The sequence below is a fragment of the Haliotis rubra genome, unplaced genomic scaffold (assembly GCF_003918875.1).
Source record: "Haliotis rubra isolate DU_JTF1 unplaced genomic scaffold, ASM391887v1 Scf235, whole genome shotgun sequence".
NCBI lineage: Eukaryota > Metazoa > Mollusca > Gastropoda > Lepetellida > Haliotidae > Haliotis > Haliotis rubra.
In genome coordinates, this window is record NW_025766392.1 from 853059 (window position 1) to 873924 (window position 20866).

At 38.7% G+C, this 20866-nt stretch overlaps 1 protein-coding gene across 6 annotated transcripts in view; it reads right to left on the reverse strand.

Annotated features, from left to right (window-relative positions):
* LOC124278326 overlaps positions 1-20866 on the reverse strand; it is a 63175-nt gene that overhangs the window by 5309 nt on the left and 37000 nt on the right. For all 6 annotated transcript variants that reach the window (XM_046714047.1, XM_046714046.1, XM_046714049.1 and 3 more), the window contains exons 4-11: positions 20477-20723; positions 15688-15866; positions 13747-13940; positions 13095-13257; positions 12664-12693; positions 11835-11990; positions 10244-10447; positions 8642-8758 (exon numbers count right to left, since the gene is read on the reverse strand). In XM_046714047.1, coding sequence (XP_046570003.1) covers positions 8642-8758; positions 10244-10447; positions 11835-11990; positions 12664-12693; positions 13095-13257; positions 13747-13940; positions 15688-15866; positions 20477-20723 — 1290 coding nt within the window. The remainder of the gene's footprint in view (positions 1-8641; positions 8759-10243; positions 10448-11834; positions 11991-12663; positions 12694-13094; positions 13258-13746; positions 13941-15687; positions 15867-20476; positions 20724-20866) is intronic.

The following is a 20866-nucleotide window of genomic DNA, read 5'->3' on the forward strand; positions in this document are numbered from 1 at the left end:
ATTCTAACGCCCACTGATCAATTGTGCCTTGGTAGTGACGTCATGCTTGGGGAATGGTTTAGGGTTAGGATTTGGCACATCATTAAAATGCACGTTAATATCAACAAGAAGACAAAGTCATCAATATCCCCCGCAATGGCAAAATACTCTTCATGATTATGTCTACGAGTTATGATTATGTCAAATATTTAGGTGTGTATATAGAAAAGTGGAAGGAGAGTACTGAAAGGTTTTAAGAGTTCTGCTCCAGAAAGGAGCACTATCACCAACTTCAGTCTAAGTCAAACTTGTTGCCATGGAAATGCCAAAAATATTTTATCCAAAACTACCAAAAGGCACAAGTACAGCAGCAGACCAATCTATGTGCCAAGTTTGGTGAAGAAATATTGAACGGTTATAGAGTTCTGCTCCGGAAAAGACAAATGTGCACGGACGGAGTCCATTTTAATGGCCCCTGCAAAAAGCGTTGCGGGGGATAACAAGAATGCACAGATATTTAGTGAGTCCGAACAACACTTTCAACAGGCATTGGGTGATATAACACATATATCCCCTCTTAACCATTCCCGTTATCCACCTTCAGCCACCACTGCGATCATATGACTGATGGATACAGCAAATAGATGCATAGCTGTCTCCTTTATTTGAATAACGATGACAACTGTAGAGACATTTGAGCAATGGTATTACTACTTGACGCAGACCAGGATACCAGCTCATACCAGGCTGACCTCCGACACAAGTTTATTCAATATATTCACAAGCACACACAACTTGAAGATCCTCCTTCACTTAGATATTAGTTTTGGGAATTGGTTAAAATGTCATAATTGATGATTGGTCCATTATAACCGATCAATCATTGAAAATAATTGGTTAGCATCATTTATCAAAATTTCCTGTTATGTTAATGCTAAAAAAAATAGAGAAGAAAACATGTAGTTCTTTTGGTGTTTTTTTTTGCAAACTGCACAAAATGCATTTCACATCTTTAACTAGTATGTTAGGAACATAAATTTCCTGGAGTCTTTAAGATAAATTCAGTCATGACTTGTAACGAACTTGTAGTGCTTAAGAAATGTAAATTTAATGACACAGACAAAACCAACCTTGTGAAAAATATTGTTAATGCCAACATGTGTTTAAAAATTGTTTGTGTTCGATTATGAGAAAACATGATCGATTGTTTGCGACCAATCTTCGATTATTTCAATTAATTGGATCACCTCTATTAGATACATCACAGAAACTACTGTGACGCTGACAATTCAAGGATCATTTTCATGATGAACCTTGGACGGAAACCTGCTTAGAACTGCAAAGTCTAGGCCACCCTATCTACTACGCCCCTGCACCTTCAGTGCCCCCTGCAGTATTCAAACCCATCCTGAACCCCTTTGTGCCAGCCTATCTTCTGTTCCCCCTGCAGGATTCAAACCCGCTCTAACTATAACATATAGGCCACGGTATCTACTGTGCCACCTGCACTATTCAAACCTATTCTGAACCATACTTTGTATTTATGCCAGTCTATCTTCTGTTCCCCCTGCAGGATTCAAACCCGCTCTAAACCATGATATATATGTCGCTGTATCTACTGTGCCCCCTGCAGATGTTAAGATTCCCACGTAACATATTGTCACAACTTTAAACTTGATTTTGCACTTTGAGTCCATCTAGATATTAATCTTTTCAACCATACCTATTAATATTACAATATCATCACATAGTGAAGGGTCGGTGGGGTAGCCTGGTGGTTAAAGTGTTTGCTAGTCATGCCCTAGACACGGGTTCAATTCCCCACATGGTTACAATGTGTGAATCCCATTTCTGATGTATACCCTCCCCTGTCGTGATATTGCTGGAATATTGCTAAAAGTGGCATAAAACTAAACTCACTGACTCACAAATTGAAAACCTGTTTTTCTGAAAACGTATGGTTTAGGATGCAAAGAGCTGAACCTCATGACACAGCAACAACTTTATTAAACGGCACTTACGCGTACGGTATGATGAACAAGAGAGACAGTTCTATGGCTATACAAACTCTGCATTCGTTGTATCAAAAATTGTACACCTGTGACTTATCTGCCTTGTTTGATATTAACAATAGAGCAGGTAACCTCTAAGTATGAATGTATAGAGTGAGTGAGGGAGTTGGGTTTTACGCTAAGCAATATTCCAGCAATATCACGGCAGGGTACACCAGAAATAGACTTCACACTGTGCCCATGTGGGGAATTGAACCCGGGTCTTCAGTGCAACAAACGAATGCTTTAACCACTAGGCTACCCCACTGCCCCAGAGAACCAGCTTGGGGGAGGGTGTCAGACATTGAAGTTGCAAGCAACAGACACTGGTTAACAGACTGACAGAAACAGCTCATGCTCCCCTCACTTACCTCTATCAATAGGGGGATAGGGAAGGATGTTCGACATCTTGCAGCCTCACAACAGATGCTGTTAGCAACAATCCAAATGACAGATGACACAGCTCACATCATCAACAAAGACACAACTAACGTCCTAACTTCCCACAGAACAGTACACGATGAAGTAACCAGGATCCCTGATGTTAACTCAGTGGTCCTGACGGTCCGACTCCAAGGACCTCATGTTATCATTTCCTTATTTTCCTCGAAAAACTATCTTTATTTCCCTGTGAGCTGTTGACAGACAACAACAGCCGACAGTGTCCTTAAACAAGGGAGTCGTAGCATGACCTCTACAGACTTGTGACCCTTCACCTATGACATGGCAAGTCAACAAGGTGTGTTTGAACTCTGAGTCAATACAGAAGGTGGTCTTCAAAGTCGCGCACATGTTTTGCATGGTTTACAGTTGGAGTTTTTGCCTCGCGAGAAGTTATGTCAAACATTTCCTGCAACTGTGTCACAGCTGGACGGATTTTGAGGTGGGTGAGTTGGGCGAAGTAGGAAATATGAGATGAAGTTGAGGAAATGTCTACTGTACTGGCCCCAGCCGGGCGGTTTTGTCCACTGTGATCATCAGGAATAACAATAAGGTTGTGTTTGTGGTGTGGACAGGAAAGGACTGTGCACAACAAAAAAAATCATAACAAAAGTAAGCCAAGACGTGTTAATACGGGATTGTATCACATCTCAACCTCATTTTCAATATTTTTAGGTATTTTTTCAGTAGTTTCACACCTAATTGCTGTTACGTAAACATTGGTTCTATTTACAGAAGTACAGGACACAAAAATATGAAAAATATTATATATCTGACTTCATCCTTTTTTCTTGAGAACGTCTTTAACTATATTTAACATTACGACTGATATTTCCCCACATACAACCACAGATTTAGGCCATGACAATGTGACTTTTATCACTTACTGAGAACTTGACGTATGGGGTATAAACATCATATCGACACATGCACACATCCCATGTACCACAAGTCACTGATGTGTTGAGATGATACTATGGCTGCAAATCTTTCAGCACTTCAGAGAGCTGAGAAGATTTTTTTGAGAGCACAATGATCCACTGATCGGGTAAATTATCAAAATAGCACAATAAGCATTTACTTAGTATAGGGAATCCGTCAATCATAAATGTTAATTCTGTTGTTGTTTGGGAACAGATAATTTGAAAAACATGAATATTAAATGTTGGACTGGTATTCAAAGTTTCTTCTTTTGTTCATCAAAACATGCTGCACTTTGGTAGTTTGTCAAGTGAAAAGTGATATCCTACTCAAAAGAAGTTAGGGATCATTTGGTTCTTTCATATTACCGCCATCACAGAGAAAACACAACAAGGAAAACAATGGATAGTAATGAAATTATATGCTTGAGTGAGTTATATGCCGCTTTTAGCAATATTCCTGCAATATCACAGCAGGGGAGACCAGAAATTGGCTTTACGCATTGTACCCATGTGGGGAATTGAACCCAGGTTTTCGGCGTGACAAGCGAACACTTTAACCACTAGGCAACCCCGATACCCGACAGAGAAAGAGGACTATCCGACAGAGATAGAGGACTATCCAACAGAGATAGAAGACTATCCGACAGAGATAGAGGACTTTCCCTGCTGTCTGTATAGTATGACCAGAAATTAATGAGAATTTTAGGAATATGTTTAACTGGATTTCTAGTATAAACAACCTTGACCAGCTATTAAGTGCTTGGTTTCATTCAAGGGAGACAACTCCGTTAATCTGTTTTCATTAGTTTGTGAAGAGTTATCCCCTTTTGTTTACTTGCTAGCAGACGACATTTTCAGTGATCTTCAGTATGGATGATTTAGAGAAGAAGAAGTTGATTTTAGAGTATTATAACAAGGACATCAGATCAGCTAAAGTGATTTCAAGTAGAACAGGCATCCCTTTGTCCACTGTTTATCGTGTTTTGAATAAATATTGCAAATGGATATGGCATTGATCACCAGGGAGGCGCAGGTAGGCCCAGAAAATTGACTGTCGGTGACAGGAGGCGGCTTGGTATTCACCGATCATGAAACCTGAACAAAAGGAGTGAAGGTTGAACTGGTGCTTACAGCATAGAAATTTTAACTGGGACAATGTGCTTTTCTCAGATGAAAGTTCTGTGTGGCTGTTTCCTAATACACTGAAATTCTGGACCAAACAAACTGAAAAACTTTTGTATCAGCGCCCAAAGTACAGTCCGAAATTTAACGTGTGGGGTGGCATATCTGTGTTAGGGGCAACGCCCCTCTGTGTATTTGAAGGGAATATGAACAGTGAGCGGTACACAGATATTCTCGAGGGACATTTACGTCCATCTGCTCACGTGTTCTATGGACATGTTTGGATTTTCCAGCAGGACAACGACCCAAAACATCGTTCAAAGCATTCACAGGCCTGGTTTCGGACCCAAAATATGACATTATTAGATTGGCCAAGCCATAGCCCTGACCTAAATCCAATAGAAAATGTTTGGGGACTTATGAAGGAAACTGTCAATAAGAAAAATCTGACAAATATTGCTGAAATGAAAGAAGAGGTGGTCCGATATTGGGAAAGCATGGACAACGACTTTCTAACTTCTTTGATCAGTAGTATGCCCCGCAGCATTGAAACCTGCATTGCTTCCCATGGTGACTTGACAAAATACTAACTGTTTACCTGTCTTTGAATCTGGAGTTATGTTCTGCTAATATTCACATTTAATATGTAAGTAATGGGTGAAAACAAACAAAACATTTACAATCTTTAAATTCTCAATAATTTCTGGTTGTACTGTATATGGACGTAGCCAACAGGGCCGACAACTGTGGGTCTATGTCAAACAATGGCAGTTACAACACTTGTAGCATCAAGATTACTGTGAGTGGAGAGTAGAGGAGAGTGTTTCCTGACAACAAACAACCACTACTGTGCTGTCAAACCCTAAACAAACTACTCCTCTGTCTCCTGATGCAGTGTACCGGTAGTCAAAGAAACTGCACTTGAAGATCAACTCCAACTGAAGAGTATACACATTGACAACAACTTCCTACAGTACTTAGCTGTCATACCGTAATAGCTACAATAAATGGCCAATTATATTGTTACAAAATATTACCTTCCTCATTACAACCGGTGATCAGAATGTCTTGTATAAAAGGTATTATATCTCTGATTTCAAACTAAGTGCCCTGTGCAGGCAAACTGGGAAAACATTTTGTTCTGATTTTCAATATTTCTTAAAAAGTCATACTTTTTAAATTTTAAAAGGATGTTAATATTGCATCCAGTGCATAATCATCCTTGTCCTTATTGATGCTATTGATCAGTGGGAAATTTATAATTACAGACATTGGCTGCAGATGGGGGGCCAGTCTTAGGGTCTGGGCAGGTCCTGATCAATCCCTACTTTCCTAGCCACTGCTAATGATCATGATGCATTCTAACAAAAATTATACTACTTTCCTAGCCACAGCTAATGATCATGATGCATTCTAAAAAAATGATACTACTTTCTTAGCCACTGCAAATGATCATGATGCTTCTAAAAAAATTATACTACTTTCCTAGCCACAGCTAATGATCATGATGCGTTCTAAAAAAATGATACTACTTTCCTAGCCACAGCTAATGATCATGATGCGTTCTAAAAACATTTATACTACTTTCCTAGCCACAGCTAATGATCATGATGCATTCTAAAAACATTTATACTACTTTCCTAGCCACAGCTAATGATCATGATGCATTCTAAAAAAATGATACTACTTTCCTAGCCACTGCAAATGATCATGATGCGTTCTAAAAAAATGATACTACTTTCCTAGCCACTGCAAATGATCATGATGCTTCTAAAAAAATGATACTACTTTCCTAGCCACAGCTAATGATCATGATGCGTTCTAAAAACATTTATACTACTTTCCCAGCCACAGCTAATGATCATGATGCGTTCTAAAAACATTTATACTACTTTCCTAGCCACAGCTAATGATCATGATGCGTTCTAAAAAAATTATACTACTTTCCTAGCCACAGCTAATGATCATGATACGTTCTAAAAACATGATTCTACTTTCCTAGCCACAGCTAATGATCATGATGCATTCTAAACAAATGATACTACTTTCCTAGCCACAGCTAATGATCATGAGCTAATGATCATGATGCATTCTAAACAAATGATACTACTTTCCTAGCCACAGCTAATGATCAGGATGCATTCTAAAAACATGATTCTACTTTCCTAGCCACTGCTAATGATCATGATGCTTTCTAAAAAAATGATACTACTTTCCTAGCCACTGCTAATGATCATGATGCTTTCTTAAAAAAATGATACTACTTTCCTAGCCACAGCTAATGATCATGATGCATTCTAAACAAATGATACTACTTTCCTAGCCACAGCTAATGATCAGGATGCGTTCTAATAAAATCATACTATTTTCCTAGTTACAGACAAAAATCTTGATGCATTCTGTTGAAATTAGACTACATTCCTAGCTAGAGTTAATGACCATGGTGTATTCTGATAAATAATACCACTTTCCTAGCTACAGCCAATGGCCATGATGCATATTTTCATTATAATAGTTCTTTCTGAGCTTCATCCATGGACAAATATGCAAGTCTCTTGAAATAATACTACATTCACAGTTACAGCCAATAGTCAAAAAAAAATATACTTTCCTTGGTACTAGGTACATTCCTGGCACTGAAGTTCACCTGTTCTTCAATCAACTAGAAATCTTCAACCAGCAAAGGTTGTTTCATTGTCAAAAAAGAAACTGATTACAAAAATTCAAATATGAACAACCTTGTGTTGTAGTTGGAGGCAATGTCCATGGTGGCGATGTGGTTGTACGCCAAAATGTCGGTCTATTGTTTCCGATCACAGAGGTAGAATCGGGGAACTCATACCCTGCCATGTTGGCAGCATTAAATCCAGGCACAAGACTGCTTTCCTAACGACATGAAGGTATATCCATGATTACGTTCTCCTCGATGCCTGATGGAGCATGTAGATACTTGTTGCCGACAACTATCTATGTGTAAAACGACTAGTTATATACCAGGAAGACAAAACACTGGAGTGCATGCTGGTCTATGCACTGGGTGGAGCTTGTCAGACCTCTGTTTGATGTTTACCACAGCAAAGTGAGTGAGACAGGGAGTTTAAGTACAGTGCAATCCATTTGTCACTGCTGAAAACACCCAAAAGGCACATCTAGGGATCATGCTTGATATGTTTACCAAGTTTGATGAAGCTAGCACATATAGTTTAGGAGATCTGCTCCGGACAAGATGACATCCTCTTAGTCACAGCCTAAGTCACATTTCCATGGAAACCGCAAAAAAATAAAATTCATATCTGGGTCTAACCCCCAAAAGGCACATCTAGGGATAATGGCTGACATGTGTACCAAGTTTGGTTAAGCTATCACGAATAGTTTAGGAGATATGCTTCGGACAAAGTGTGGACGGACGCACAGACATGCGGACGGAACTCGTTTCTATATCCTCCGCAACAACAAAATTGCGGGGGATAACAAGGCCAGAGTATCAAAAGGCAACATCTCAACACTTGATCAATCTATAGAAAGACTATTGAAGAAATACTGTATGGATTCCAAGACCTGCTCCTGAAACAACATCTTGCTCTGCTGGATGACCAGACAGTTTCCATTTTCATACCCCCAACATGTGGAATAACAAGTTATATTCCCAGGGACCGATTCTAACCCGGAATTCCAGCAGGATGGCTTATCATCAACACCATGGTTACCATAACACACAATATTCCAGATTACACATAAAAAGCTTCAAATCTGCATTTATCTGATACCACAGGGTTGTAAGATGTTTTTTTCTCCTACAGCCAGCATTAGTGATGTCATCTATGCTGCCTGAAATCTGATCAGGGTGCTAAGATGAAACTGCCCACCACACAGAGGAGACCTCTTGTCCAAGTGGATGCCACAGGGTTGTAAGATGTTGTGAAACTGCCTACCAGAGAGAGAGGACCTTTTGTCCAAGATGGTTGCCACAGGATACTAAGATGTTGTGAAACTGCCTACCACAGAAGGAGGACCTTTGGCCAAGTGGAGATGTTGTGAAACTGCCCACCCAGAGAGGGGGGATGCCACTGTTGTGAAACTGCCTTGAAAATGCCTGGGATACTAAGATGTTGTAAAAGTGCCTACCACAGAGAGACGACCTTTCATCTGAGTTGTCGCCACAGTGGTCATAGCTGTCACACGTGAGGTCGTCAGAGATGCAGCGTCCATTAAAACACTTGAAGTCACGGGATCGACATGCTCCTGCATCAGAGAAAACAACATCTGTACATTTTAGTCCTTAATCATTTCATAAAGCTTATATGTACACTGTAAAATCTCGAACACTACTGAATACTAGTCTTGGAGGTTCAAAGTGTATCACAATATATTGCAATACACAAAGCTGTATTGCTATAAGTACCACAATATATTGTATAATTCCAAACTTTGAATACAGAAACAATCATAAACATCATTCCATGAAATGAAATTCATAAATAGAATAAAACAAAATGTTGGTGATAACAGCCAAGTCGTGGATCTTGTTGATGGAAGTGTATGTGCATAAGGGAGGTAACTGAGAATTCACTTTTTATCTTCATGGACTTGCAATTTGAAATTGCAGCAACATTTCAAAGGTGTTTGGCAAGTGTGTAATGTCAAACACATGATAAAAATCTTTATCTCAAACCAACCGATATACCGAGCATTAAGAAATAATGATAATATGATATGTAACATAAAAGTATGTACCTCAATAGACCGATATACTTATAGCACCCTTATAATACTAAATAGAAGAAAGTATGTTCACAACAGTCAGAAATGTCCTCCATTAACCATGGTTATCTCCCTTTGTCTACATCCAGCTCCAAACTAAGAAACATAGCTTCCTGACACCGTTGTCGAAAATGAAGAATGTTAATGATATATATCGCTAGAAACGTATTTATAGTTAATGAACCATGTCCAAACTGTACCTCCGAAGAAAAATATAGCCTGTTACATCAACTTTTTCGTCGGCTTATCTAGTGGTAACACTTTTTAAAAACTGTTTTTGTGGTGACCAGTAAGAAAACGACATTGTATCGTTTCGCATGAATGAACAAAAGAAAACAACGTTGTAAGTGGAGACGTCAAATTTGCAATTAAACATCACTAGACAAGATTATTTGCCTTTTCATTTCTAATTTGTTTTTGCTAGGCATTGTATTATATGCAGGGATTAAGCTTACTGTGTGTATCTGTCTTGTATATAGAGCAGGAACTAGCAATCACACACATTTGCATATGTTTCCTAGTGATCTACCGGTGATTTAGATAAAACATTTTGATACTGATTTTAAGAGGCAAGTTAGGGAGTCTACGGTAATATACGGTAATGCACTCCACTCAACATAACAAAACAGTAACTCCTGTGTCAAACTTTGATGTATCAAAATTACGGTTGTCTCAAAGTAAAGTTTGGTTCCTTCGTATGCTTTGTTTGTATTGCTGATTTTCGACACAACCCAAAAAATATACATAAACAAAGCAAACGAAGGGACCAAACTATATTATGTAAGTATTTAGTAAGACCCATCAACTGTGACAGAATGGTTTTTGTACTAAAATCTACTAAAAGATGTCAAAAGATTTGAGAAAGAGGACAAAATTTGGGCACAGATGCACATACTGACCAGCCCCCATGTTTTCACCCAACAAGTCCCCTGTGTTTCATGACAATGTCGCATCGCATTGACTCACCATAGCTGTAGGAGGAGTAGGCCAGAACAAAGTCACGGGCGTTCTGGTACCGGCCCTGAAGCCGGATGTAAAACCCACTGTTGTTCACAAAGCCATGGTTCTTGTAGCGATCCAGGTTCTCATACTTCACCAGCGCCACCTGCCCACCAAGGGAGGTAAGTCCTCCCCGAATCTCCACTCGGTCCCGCTGTTGTGGGTAGTACACTGAGAACAATGAGTGGAATTTTAGAAATTTTCGGCTTTTTAATGTAGGAATGTCAACCATTTGTCAATGTTATTCAATATACTCACTGATATTTTTGACAAGTTGGTCAAAATCATTGTGAGTGAACAAATACTTTGATAACAAGATCTTTGACAAATACTGGTGGATATGGTGACCCAAAACATTCTGATTCTTTGTTTTGATTCTTTAAGTTGTTTTTAGTAGTACATCATTATATAGTTACAGATATTTTGCCTTCTTTGAGACTTCATTCGCCTGAGTGAGTGAGTGAGTGAGTGAGTGAGTGAGTGAGTGAGTGAGTGAGTGAGTGAGTGAGTGAGTGAGTGAGTGAGTGAGTGAGTGAGTGAGTGAGTGAGTTTAGTTTTACACCGCACTCAGCAATATTCCAGCTATAAGACGCGGTCTGTAAATAATCGAGTCTGGACCAGACAATCCAGTGATCAACAGCATGAGTCATCTGCCTGAATATTGACACTCTGACACATATTGACAAATATTGACGCTCTGCTAGTGTCGGAAGTAGAGACAATTTACGCTGACGTCAATGCCCAATATGCCAGCTGAAAAAGGGGTATTAAACAAAAAAGATGAATTATACATAAACATTCCCAAAGTTAATCATCCTGAAAGCAGAAAACCGTTTCCATCTTCCATAGGCAAGGGAGTTAACTGACTAAAAGAGTTTCCACCCTTGTCAAACTCAGCTGGAATTGTGGAGTATATTTTGGCTGGACCAATGAGTCTGTACATAGTAATATCAAAATCATTTGTAACAAAATCAACATTCTGTTTAAGAACATGGCAACTGTCATGAAGATTTCAGTCAACTGCACAAATTGAAAACTCATGAATTGTTAAGTGGGCACCAACAGATATTTTCCAAATCTTTTCATGATTTTAATCAAGGTGCTCAGTGTTCTGGTGCACTCCGCAAAGTAAGATCCTTTTCACTAGAATGGAGACCATGATTGTATGGTCTTTGCAGGACAGAGAAGGAATGTAACTCATATTAGCCACTGAATGCTCAACAATGAAACCACTCACTTCCTGCTTAGTTCAGTAATGGTGGAAATTTTACTTCTATAGTTAGTTAACTCCTTTGCCTATTGAAGATGAGTGAGTGAGTGAGTGAGTGAGTGAGTTTAGTTTTACGCTGCTTTTAGCAATATTCCAGCAATATCACGGCGGGGGACACCAGAAATGGGCTTAACACATTGTACCCACGTGGGGAATTGAACCCGGGTCTTCGGCGTGACGAGCGAACGCTTTAACCACTAGGCTACCCCACCGCCCCTATTGAAGATGATACAGTGTCTGGATTACCAGTGTTTCACTGTATAGGTGTGTATGATTGAGATTACTCACTTGGAGAACTGTCATATTCGACAATTTTGACTTGGACCATGCTGTACTCCGAGTGGCGTTGGATCACCCATATACAGTCATAGTACTCATTGGTGCTCATCACAGGGTTAAAGGTCACCACGCCTCCTTCCTTGTTCTTCAAGAATCCTCCACAGTCTGGACAGACAAAAAAAAATTAAACACATACACCCACAGAGTATAACAAATGAGTGAGTGAGTGAGTGAGTATTGCTTTATGCTGCTTTTAGCAATATTCCAGCAATACCATGGTGGGGACATCTGAAATGGGCTTAATACATTGTACCCATATGGGGAATCGAACCCAGGTCTTTGGCATGACAATTTAACCACTAGGCCACCCCACCTCCCCTACAACCACAAAGTATCACAAATGACAACAAGGTGTAATTGTGCCAGTTACATTAATGTTACTGTGAAGAGTATTTTAATTAGCACGGTTACATCTACTTAATGTAGGAGGAAGTCTAAAGTGATACAGGTCGCAGACATTTTCCACTTTAGGGTGGCTAACCAAGAAACATAATCGGGGCAATCAAGATATCTTGCACACCAAGGGATGTAACTCTGCACAATGAAGGCATTATCTGCTTGATGATCAGGTGAATCAATCTTCAAAAAACAAGGTGGTTGATATAAAATTTACAAAATTAACTTTGGGGCTGAATAAAAAGTAGCTGGTATTTGTGCAACAGAAACTATTTAGGAGCTGTGATTTTATAAGAAAGCTGGGATTTTATATAAAAGATCAAATTTTCAATAAAACCCTTTTTGCAAACCTGCAAACCAGTTTTAATACCACTACACAAACCTGTGATAGGTCTCTCTGTGTGGCGCCGATCTGAAAGGTAAGAAATCCATGTTAGAAATGTTCTCCATCTAGTCAACCAGAGTTATTTCCCTTTGCCCTTCTTAGCCTTTGTACAGATACACTGCATCTCATACCAGCCAACTGGAAACCATTGGTTTACAATGTGAGGTAACTTCTATACCATTAAAATGCACAGTTCCCTCAACGTAGCGCTACGACTGTCCTAAGTCTATGTTAAAGTATGTGAGTTACGATCACCTTAGCTATACGATCGCTTTGTGAAAGGGGACCCTGGTAACCAAATCCTTATTTTATTCACATTATATTTGGCAACAGACAAAAATACTTTATTTTGTTTTCAAATGGAAAAAAACATCATTGCACAGTTGACATCAATTGAAAAACCAATTCATTTGTTGTCATGAACTCACTATTTTCAAAAGAATAGGTGGCTTTAAAGCCAATGAAGTTGCGATTAGATGAGGATAGCTGTGTCCCAGTTCTGAACTTGACAGTGAGCTCAGGACCATCTGACACAACCACTGGGCGACTGCTTGATCCATAGATCGGGCCAACAATGTCACTCTTCAGGAACTGAAACCAGAAACAACAGATATATATTTCACTGATTTCAAAAATTTAAAACCCCAGTCAATAGACATTTTCCCAAACCCCGTTCATAACTTTATATTCTAACCAGGGGAATTCCGCCAGGCAATTTTGTTGGAAAGTACGCTGGCTTTTCTTTTCATCATATGCCTGTTGTTGCTGAAGATTGTCTTTTTTACTTTTTGCTTTTTTTGGTGGCGGTGCCACAATCGCCAAGAAACGATGCATTTTGAAATTGAAGCACTCAGAAAATCTCGGAAAATTTAGACATACGCTAAACTTACATTCACATGTTGTCGTGTTCACTCGTTATTTTTATTCATTCATTCATATATATTTTTGAACGCTCAAAACCTGTAAATTATATTGACAGCCTTAAATATGTACTAGACAGTTGGGATAGCACTTATCAAAGTTGCACTGGTCCTGTCAACATTTTACTAGACCCGGGCCAGTGGGATAGCGTCAACTCACCCACAAAATAGACCTTGGAGACATGTTCCAGTCGTCAAAGTTCAGTACAATGTACTCGTCGCTGTTGACGGCCGTGAACTGGTAGATGTACACTTCATCATTCTCTGTATAGAAGTTGGGGAAAGCCGGAGACGTTATGTATTTGGGGTCCGAGGGCGGGTCATAGGCTGATCCACGAATAGTTTTCTTCTTTTCTGAAATCCACAGACTCAGTGTTCAAACTAACATAAACGAAAATAAGAATCTGATTCTATCATATATAGTAAACTACAGTTACAGCAAAACTCAAACGGACTTCTCAGTTAAGTTTGTAACAAACATTGTTTTTCTGCATATTTGTACTGAATAAACAGCATATGGCTGGAACAGAAACAGTTTGCAATATCTGTCAGCTCATTATAAGTGGACCGCCTCCGTGCAGTAGTGGTTAGAGCATCCGCCCGGAGAGCGGAAGGTCGCAGGTTCGATCCCCGACCGCGTCATACCAAAAGACGTTAAAATATGGTACTTGTTGGTCCCTGCCTGGAGCTCGGCATTAATGGGTACATCAAGGACTGGTCAGCTTGGAGTCAGTATAATGTGTCTGAGTGGGGTATTCATGCTTCACTGCGGCATGGTATCTCAGTGGGCTAGCACTATAAAACCAGCTTAAGTCTGGGCTAGTACAAGCAGCCGCACATACACATACACACGCATGCACGTCGTCATATGAGCGAAATATTCTCAAGCCGTTAAACCCAATTTCACCTCACCTCATTATGAGTGTAATCATCATAAACATTGTTTACTGTACTACTAAAAAGAAGGTAATAGCCCCTAACCTTGAAATAAGTTCAAGAACACGCAATTATTTCACAAATTTCTCAAGATTGGTTAAAGAACATACACATTCGTATTTAGGCCAGACCAATTTTATTTCTTGTTTTACGGATTTGTGTACTCAGAAAACCTGAAAGCAGGGGAAAAAAACTAAAACTAAAACTAAATAAATACTAAAAGTATTTTACTTTTGGCAATTTATGAAGTGTCTATGGAGCAAAACACAATCTAAAAAACTTTTCTTGTAAATTTACATTTTTGACCAATAAAACATAAGGATTTTATTTTTTGAGCGATGAAAATTAACTTTTTTTAATTTTTTCTTATTCTTGATCTGTAAAAAAAGAAATAAAGTTGGTCTGGCCTTACTATGGAAAAGAAGAACAAAGGCACTTGGGTTGTATACTCCCAGGGAGCTGAGAATGATTGTTGAGCACACACTGTTCACTGACTGTGGTAATAATATTCACACTTTGAGCACACATCATGTATACGGAACCTAACGCAATATCAGTACACAAATTATTGTTGTCAAGTTTTTCATAGACTTATGACCCTTGCTACATGCATTTCAACTTAGTGTGCGTTTTCAAATCAATCTGAGATTTTACACACCAGTGATACTGCTCATGATCTAAAACTAGTTCCAATTTTGATTTTTTAAATTAATTTCTTACTAAGTTTTGCCCCTGCTCCATGCTTTTCAACTTATCAATGGGGACAAGTTTTCTCAGAAACCAGTGAAGTTAAATGAATGAAATATTTGCATATCGTAATAAAGAAGTTGAATATCCATAGCACTATCTGTCTTGTTCATAACTCCAGATTATCGATCACCACCCACTCACTCACTTATATACAAGCCAAATCAGCCCATTAGGCAGTATAACATAAATCTGGTTATTCTACCCCTTGTGATATAACAATATCTATGCTGGTTCCATCACAGAGGAAACATAAGTCATGTCATTGACAAGGTATGTAATAATCCATGTTATCACACTGCCATTATACATACTGACTGTTCTTCATTAACTGCACATCATCAACAATGCATGTATAAAACTGGATGACATACACACGCAGGATTGATGGCAACATATCTTGCTGTCAGTGTCTTACCAACGACTGTGAGCTGAAGACTCAGATGTATATCCTTCACCATGCTTCGGTCAGAACACACGACAATGTAGATCTTCTTTGACAACGTGTAAAAAGGGGTCTGTGGCCACGGCGTCGAGGTGAATGCCCGGGACGTCTCATTCATATAGTCGGGGTCAAACAGTTGTAGGTATGTGCACCTGAAACAAACAGGTTGTTGTCATGGCAAATTGACAGTTGTCATGGTGAAATAGATAGTTGTCACGATGACAGTTTCCATAGTGAAACAGGTAGTGTTGGGAATTGCTTGAAATCTCACAATTGATGATTGCTTCATTACCAACGAACAATCATCGAAAAAAAATGGTTAGCGTCATTTTACAGATTTTCCTATCCAGGTTGTTATTGCAGATAAATATAACATGATTCAACTAGCTAATTTAAAGTGATGACTAATATATCATGAACATAAACATTCTGGAATCTTAGAGAAATATTCAGTTATGACTTTTCAGTTAGTGAAGTGAGTTTTCTAAGAATGAAACATGTTTTCAGGCCCTGACAACTTCAAAGATCTGTTCCATTGTCAAGTGTTTCAAAGACTGAAACAATAGTTCCAAAATCATTTATGTTTGATTATGAGAAAATGTGATCCGATTGCTTGGTTGTTCGGTCACTGCGACCAATCTTTGATTATTTCAATTAATCGGAACACTACTAGAAACAGGTAGGTGTCATGATAGCAGATAGCTAAATGTGTAGATGTGAAACAAGTAGATCGCTATATGTGTACATGTGAAACAAGTAGATAGCTATATGTGTACATGTGAAACAAGTAGATAGCTATATATGTACATGTGAAACAAGTAGATAGCTATATATGTACATGTGAAACAAGTAGATAGCTATATATGTACATGTGAAACAAGCAGATAGCTATATATGTATATATGTACATGTGAAACAAGTAGATAGCTATATATGTACATGTGAAACAAGTAGATAGCTATATGTGTACATGTGAAACAAGTAGATAGCTATATATGTACATGTGAAACAAGCAGATAGCTATATGTGTACATGTGAAACAAGTAGATAGCTATATATGTACATGTGAAACAAGCAGATAGCTATATGTGTACATGTGAAACAAGAAGATAGGTATATAGATATGAAACAAGCTATATATGTACATGTGAAACAAGTAGATCGCTATATGTGTACATGTGAAACAAGTAGATAGCTATATATGTACATGTGAAACAAGTAGATAGCTATATATGTACATGTGAAACAAGCAGATAGCTATATATGTACATGTGAAACAAGTAGATAGCTATATATGTACATGTGAAACAAGTAGATAGCTATATATGTACATGTGAAACAAGTAGATAGCTATATATGTACATGTGAAACAAGTAGATAGCTATATATGTACATGTGAAACAAGTAGATAGCTATATGTGTACATGTGAAACAAGTAGATAGCTATATATGTACATGTGAAACAAGCAGATAGCTATATATGTACATGTGAAACAACAAAAGTGAAAAGACAACAAAGGAGGTCTCTTTACAAGGGAAGCCAGTAGTTGAAAGGTGAAAATTGTAGAAAGAGATAGGAAAATGCTTCACGATCGTAGATGAAAAGTCTAATGAATACTTCAACCCAATCATACTGTGTAAGTGCCAAGCCCTTGTTAGTGGTACAGCCAGGAGTGCTATTTTACCATCACACTGAATGTTAGTTAGCAACAATATTAGTCAACATCTGCTAGTTCTATACAACTTAAAAAAGTTTTAGGATCACCCAATTCTTTCATATCACTATACTTAATCTGCCATGAGATATGTCTAGAATATGTATGAAAATTAAAATTCACCAGATTTGATCAGCAATAACTAGGTGAGTCAACTATCCATAAAACCCAAGCAACACTTTGCAATGCATCCAAACCACCTGTAAATAGGGACAATCAGTTATGTGACATATAATTAACTATCACTAGACATATCATGAGATTCAGCTTTGTTCAACATGAAAGATACAAAATACTCTTATTAAAAGGGGAGTAGTATATTATTCACCATGCAGTATTGCCATGGAAACAGATCAATTACAACAAATACAATAGACCTAGATCCTACACTGTACCTGAGAGGCTGACCATGCTTATTGATCAGAAATGATCATGCACACAGCAAGTGGCTCTGATTGTGCATCAAATATTAAAACTTGCAGGTATTTCAGTGCTCAATCGTAGTCCCAAATGACCTGGCAACCGTTCCGCAAGACTGAAATACCATCATTTGCGTGGGCTTGGTTTTTCAAATGGTATATATATCATTTTCTATAGAATCTAATACTGATTGCTCCTAAAGGATGATTAATAATTGATTTCGTCTTTCATTTATCAGACAGGTCAACCAAAACTATCTCCAACAGCCTGACATAGGTTATATATTACATCCAGTAGCCTGACATAGAATATATACCACATACAGTAGCTGACATAGGTTATATATCACATCCAGTAGCCTGACATAGGTTATATACCACATACAGTAGCTGACATAGGTTATATATCACATCTAGTAGCCTGACATAGAATATACACCACATACAGTAGCTGACATAGGTTATATATCACATCCAGTAGCCTGACATCGGTTATATACCACATACAGTAGCCTGACATAGGTTATATACCATATCTAGTAGCCTGACATAGGTTATATACCACATACAGTAGCCTGACTTAGGTTATATATCACATACAGTAGCCTGACATAGGTTATATATCATATCTAGTAGCCTGACATAGGTTATATACCACATACAGTAGCCTGACATAGGTTATATATCATATCTAGTAGCCTGACATAGGTTATATACCACATACAGTAGCCTGACATAGGTTATATACCACATACAGTAGCCTGACATAGGTTATATACCACATACAGTAGCCTGACATAGGTTATATACCACATACAGTAGCCTGACATAGGTTATATACCACATACAGTAGCCTGACATAGGTTATATACCACATACAGTAGCCTGACATAGGTTATATACCACATACAGTAGCCTGACATAGGTTATATACCACATACAGTAGCCTGACATAGGTTATATACCATGTATAGGTTATCATACCTAGTAGCCTGACATAGGTTATAGCACATATATATGACTTTTATGCACTCCAGTAGCCTGACATAGGTTATATACCACATACAGTAGCCTGACATAGGTTATATACCACATACAGTAGCCTGACATAGGTTATATACCATATCTAGTAGCCTGACATAGGTTATATACCACATCCAGTAGCCTGACATAGGTTATATACCACATACACTTCTACCTCCAGTAGCCTGGATTAAGCTTTTACCTTCGGGTCGCCACTATACAGTGCCAATCACCAAGACTAAACAAGCTCGAACATCTTTGTACCTCAAAGTATAGCAATATTAAATAAATGTTGAATGTCCAGGTATCATCTTATTCATTTAATTATATTTTAGCACATATTTATCTCTTTTTATGCTTTCAGTAATGTCATATTTATATTTTGCTATTCAGTTGTATTTTGGTCAAGCTCTGTGAACCTCCAGAAGCCTGACATATGTTATATACCATGTATGCTACTCTACCTCCAGTAGCCTGACATAGGTTATATACCACTACCTCCAGTAGCCTGACATAGGTTATATACCACTACCGCCAGTAGCCTGACATAGGTTATATACCACTACCGCCAGTAGCCTGACATAGGTTATATACCACTACCTCCAGTAGCCTGACATAGGTTATATACCACATACACTACTACCTCCAGTAGCCTGACATAGGTTATATACCACTATACCAGTAGCCTGACATAGGTTATATACCACTACTGCAAGTAGCCTGACATAGGGTATATACCACATACACTACTACCTCCAGTAGCCTGACATAGGTTATATACCACTACTGCCAGTAGCCTGACATAGGTTATATACCACTACCGCCAGTAGCCTGACATAGGTTATATACCACATACACTACTACCTCCAGTAGCCTGACATAGGTTATATACCACATATACTACTACCTCCAGTAGCCTGACATAGGTTATATACCACTACTGCCAGTAGCCTGACATAGGTTATATACCACATACACTACTACCTCCAGTAGCCTGACATAGGTTATATACCACTACTGCCAGTAGCCTGACATAGGTTATATACCACTACCGCCAGTAGCCTGACATAGGTTATATATATATACCCCATAGCCTGACTACTACCTCCAGTAGCCTGACATAGGTTATATACCACTACTGCCAGTAGCCTGACATAGGTTATATACCACATACTACTACCTCCAGTAGCCTGACATAGGTTATATACCCCATATACTACTACCTCCAGTAGCCTGACATAGGTTATATACCACTACCTCCAGTAGCCTGACATAGGTTATATACCACATACACTACTACCTCCAGTAGCCTGACATAGGTTATATACCCCATATACTACTACCTCCAGTAGCCTGACATAGGTTATATACCACTACCTCCAGTAGCCTGACATAGGTTATATGTCACATACACCACTACCTCCAGTAGCCTGACATGGGTTATATACCACATACACCTACTACCTCCAGTAGCCTGACATGGGTTATATACCACGTAAGCTACTACCTCCAGTAGCCTGACATGGGTTATACATCATGTAGACTACAACCTCCAACAGTCTAACATGTATCCAATCACACTGGGTAACATGAATCTTCACTCACCCTGGAGCACACTGTCCTCCATAACTTCGTAACATGTTGTTCCACAGACAGTTCTGGTATCGGAAGTTGCCGATGGGTTCGACGCGGAAGCTGCAGTTATTGCAGGTGGTGAATCGCATGAAACAGTGGTACTTGGCTTCGGGGCTTGCACCCGTCAGGTTGATGTACACCCTGGACGTGTCGTTGATCTCGGGGAAGTAATCGCCATTCACTGTAAACCCTTGCTTCACATCACACAAGTTGTAAGCTGTGGACAAACAATCACTGGTTGTTCATGTAAAGCAAACTGTTGTTCATATGAACACTTCTTCAAAAAGTATTTCTATAACATCACAAGTCAAGTAAAAGACTGAGTAAGTATGTTTGTACAGCACTTTTATCACTATTCTA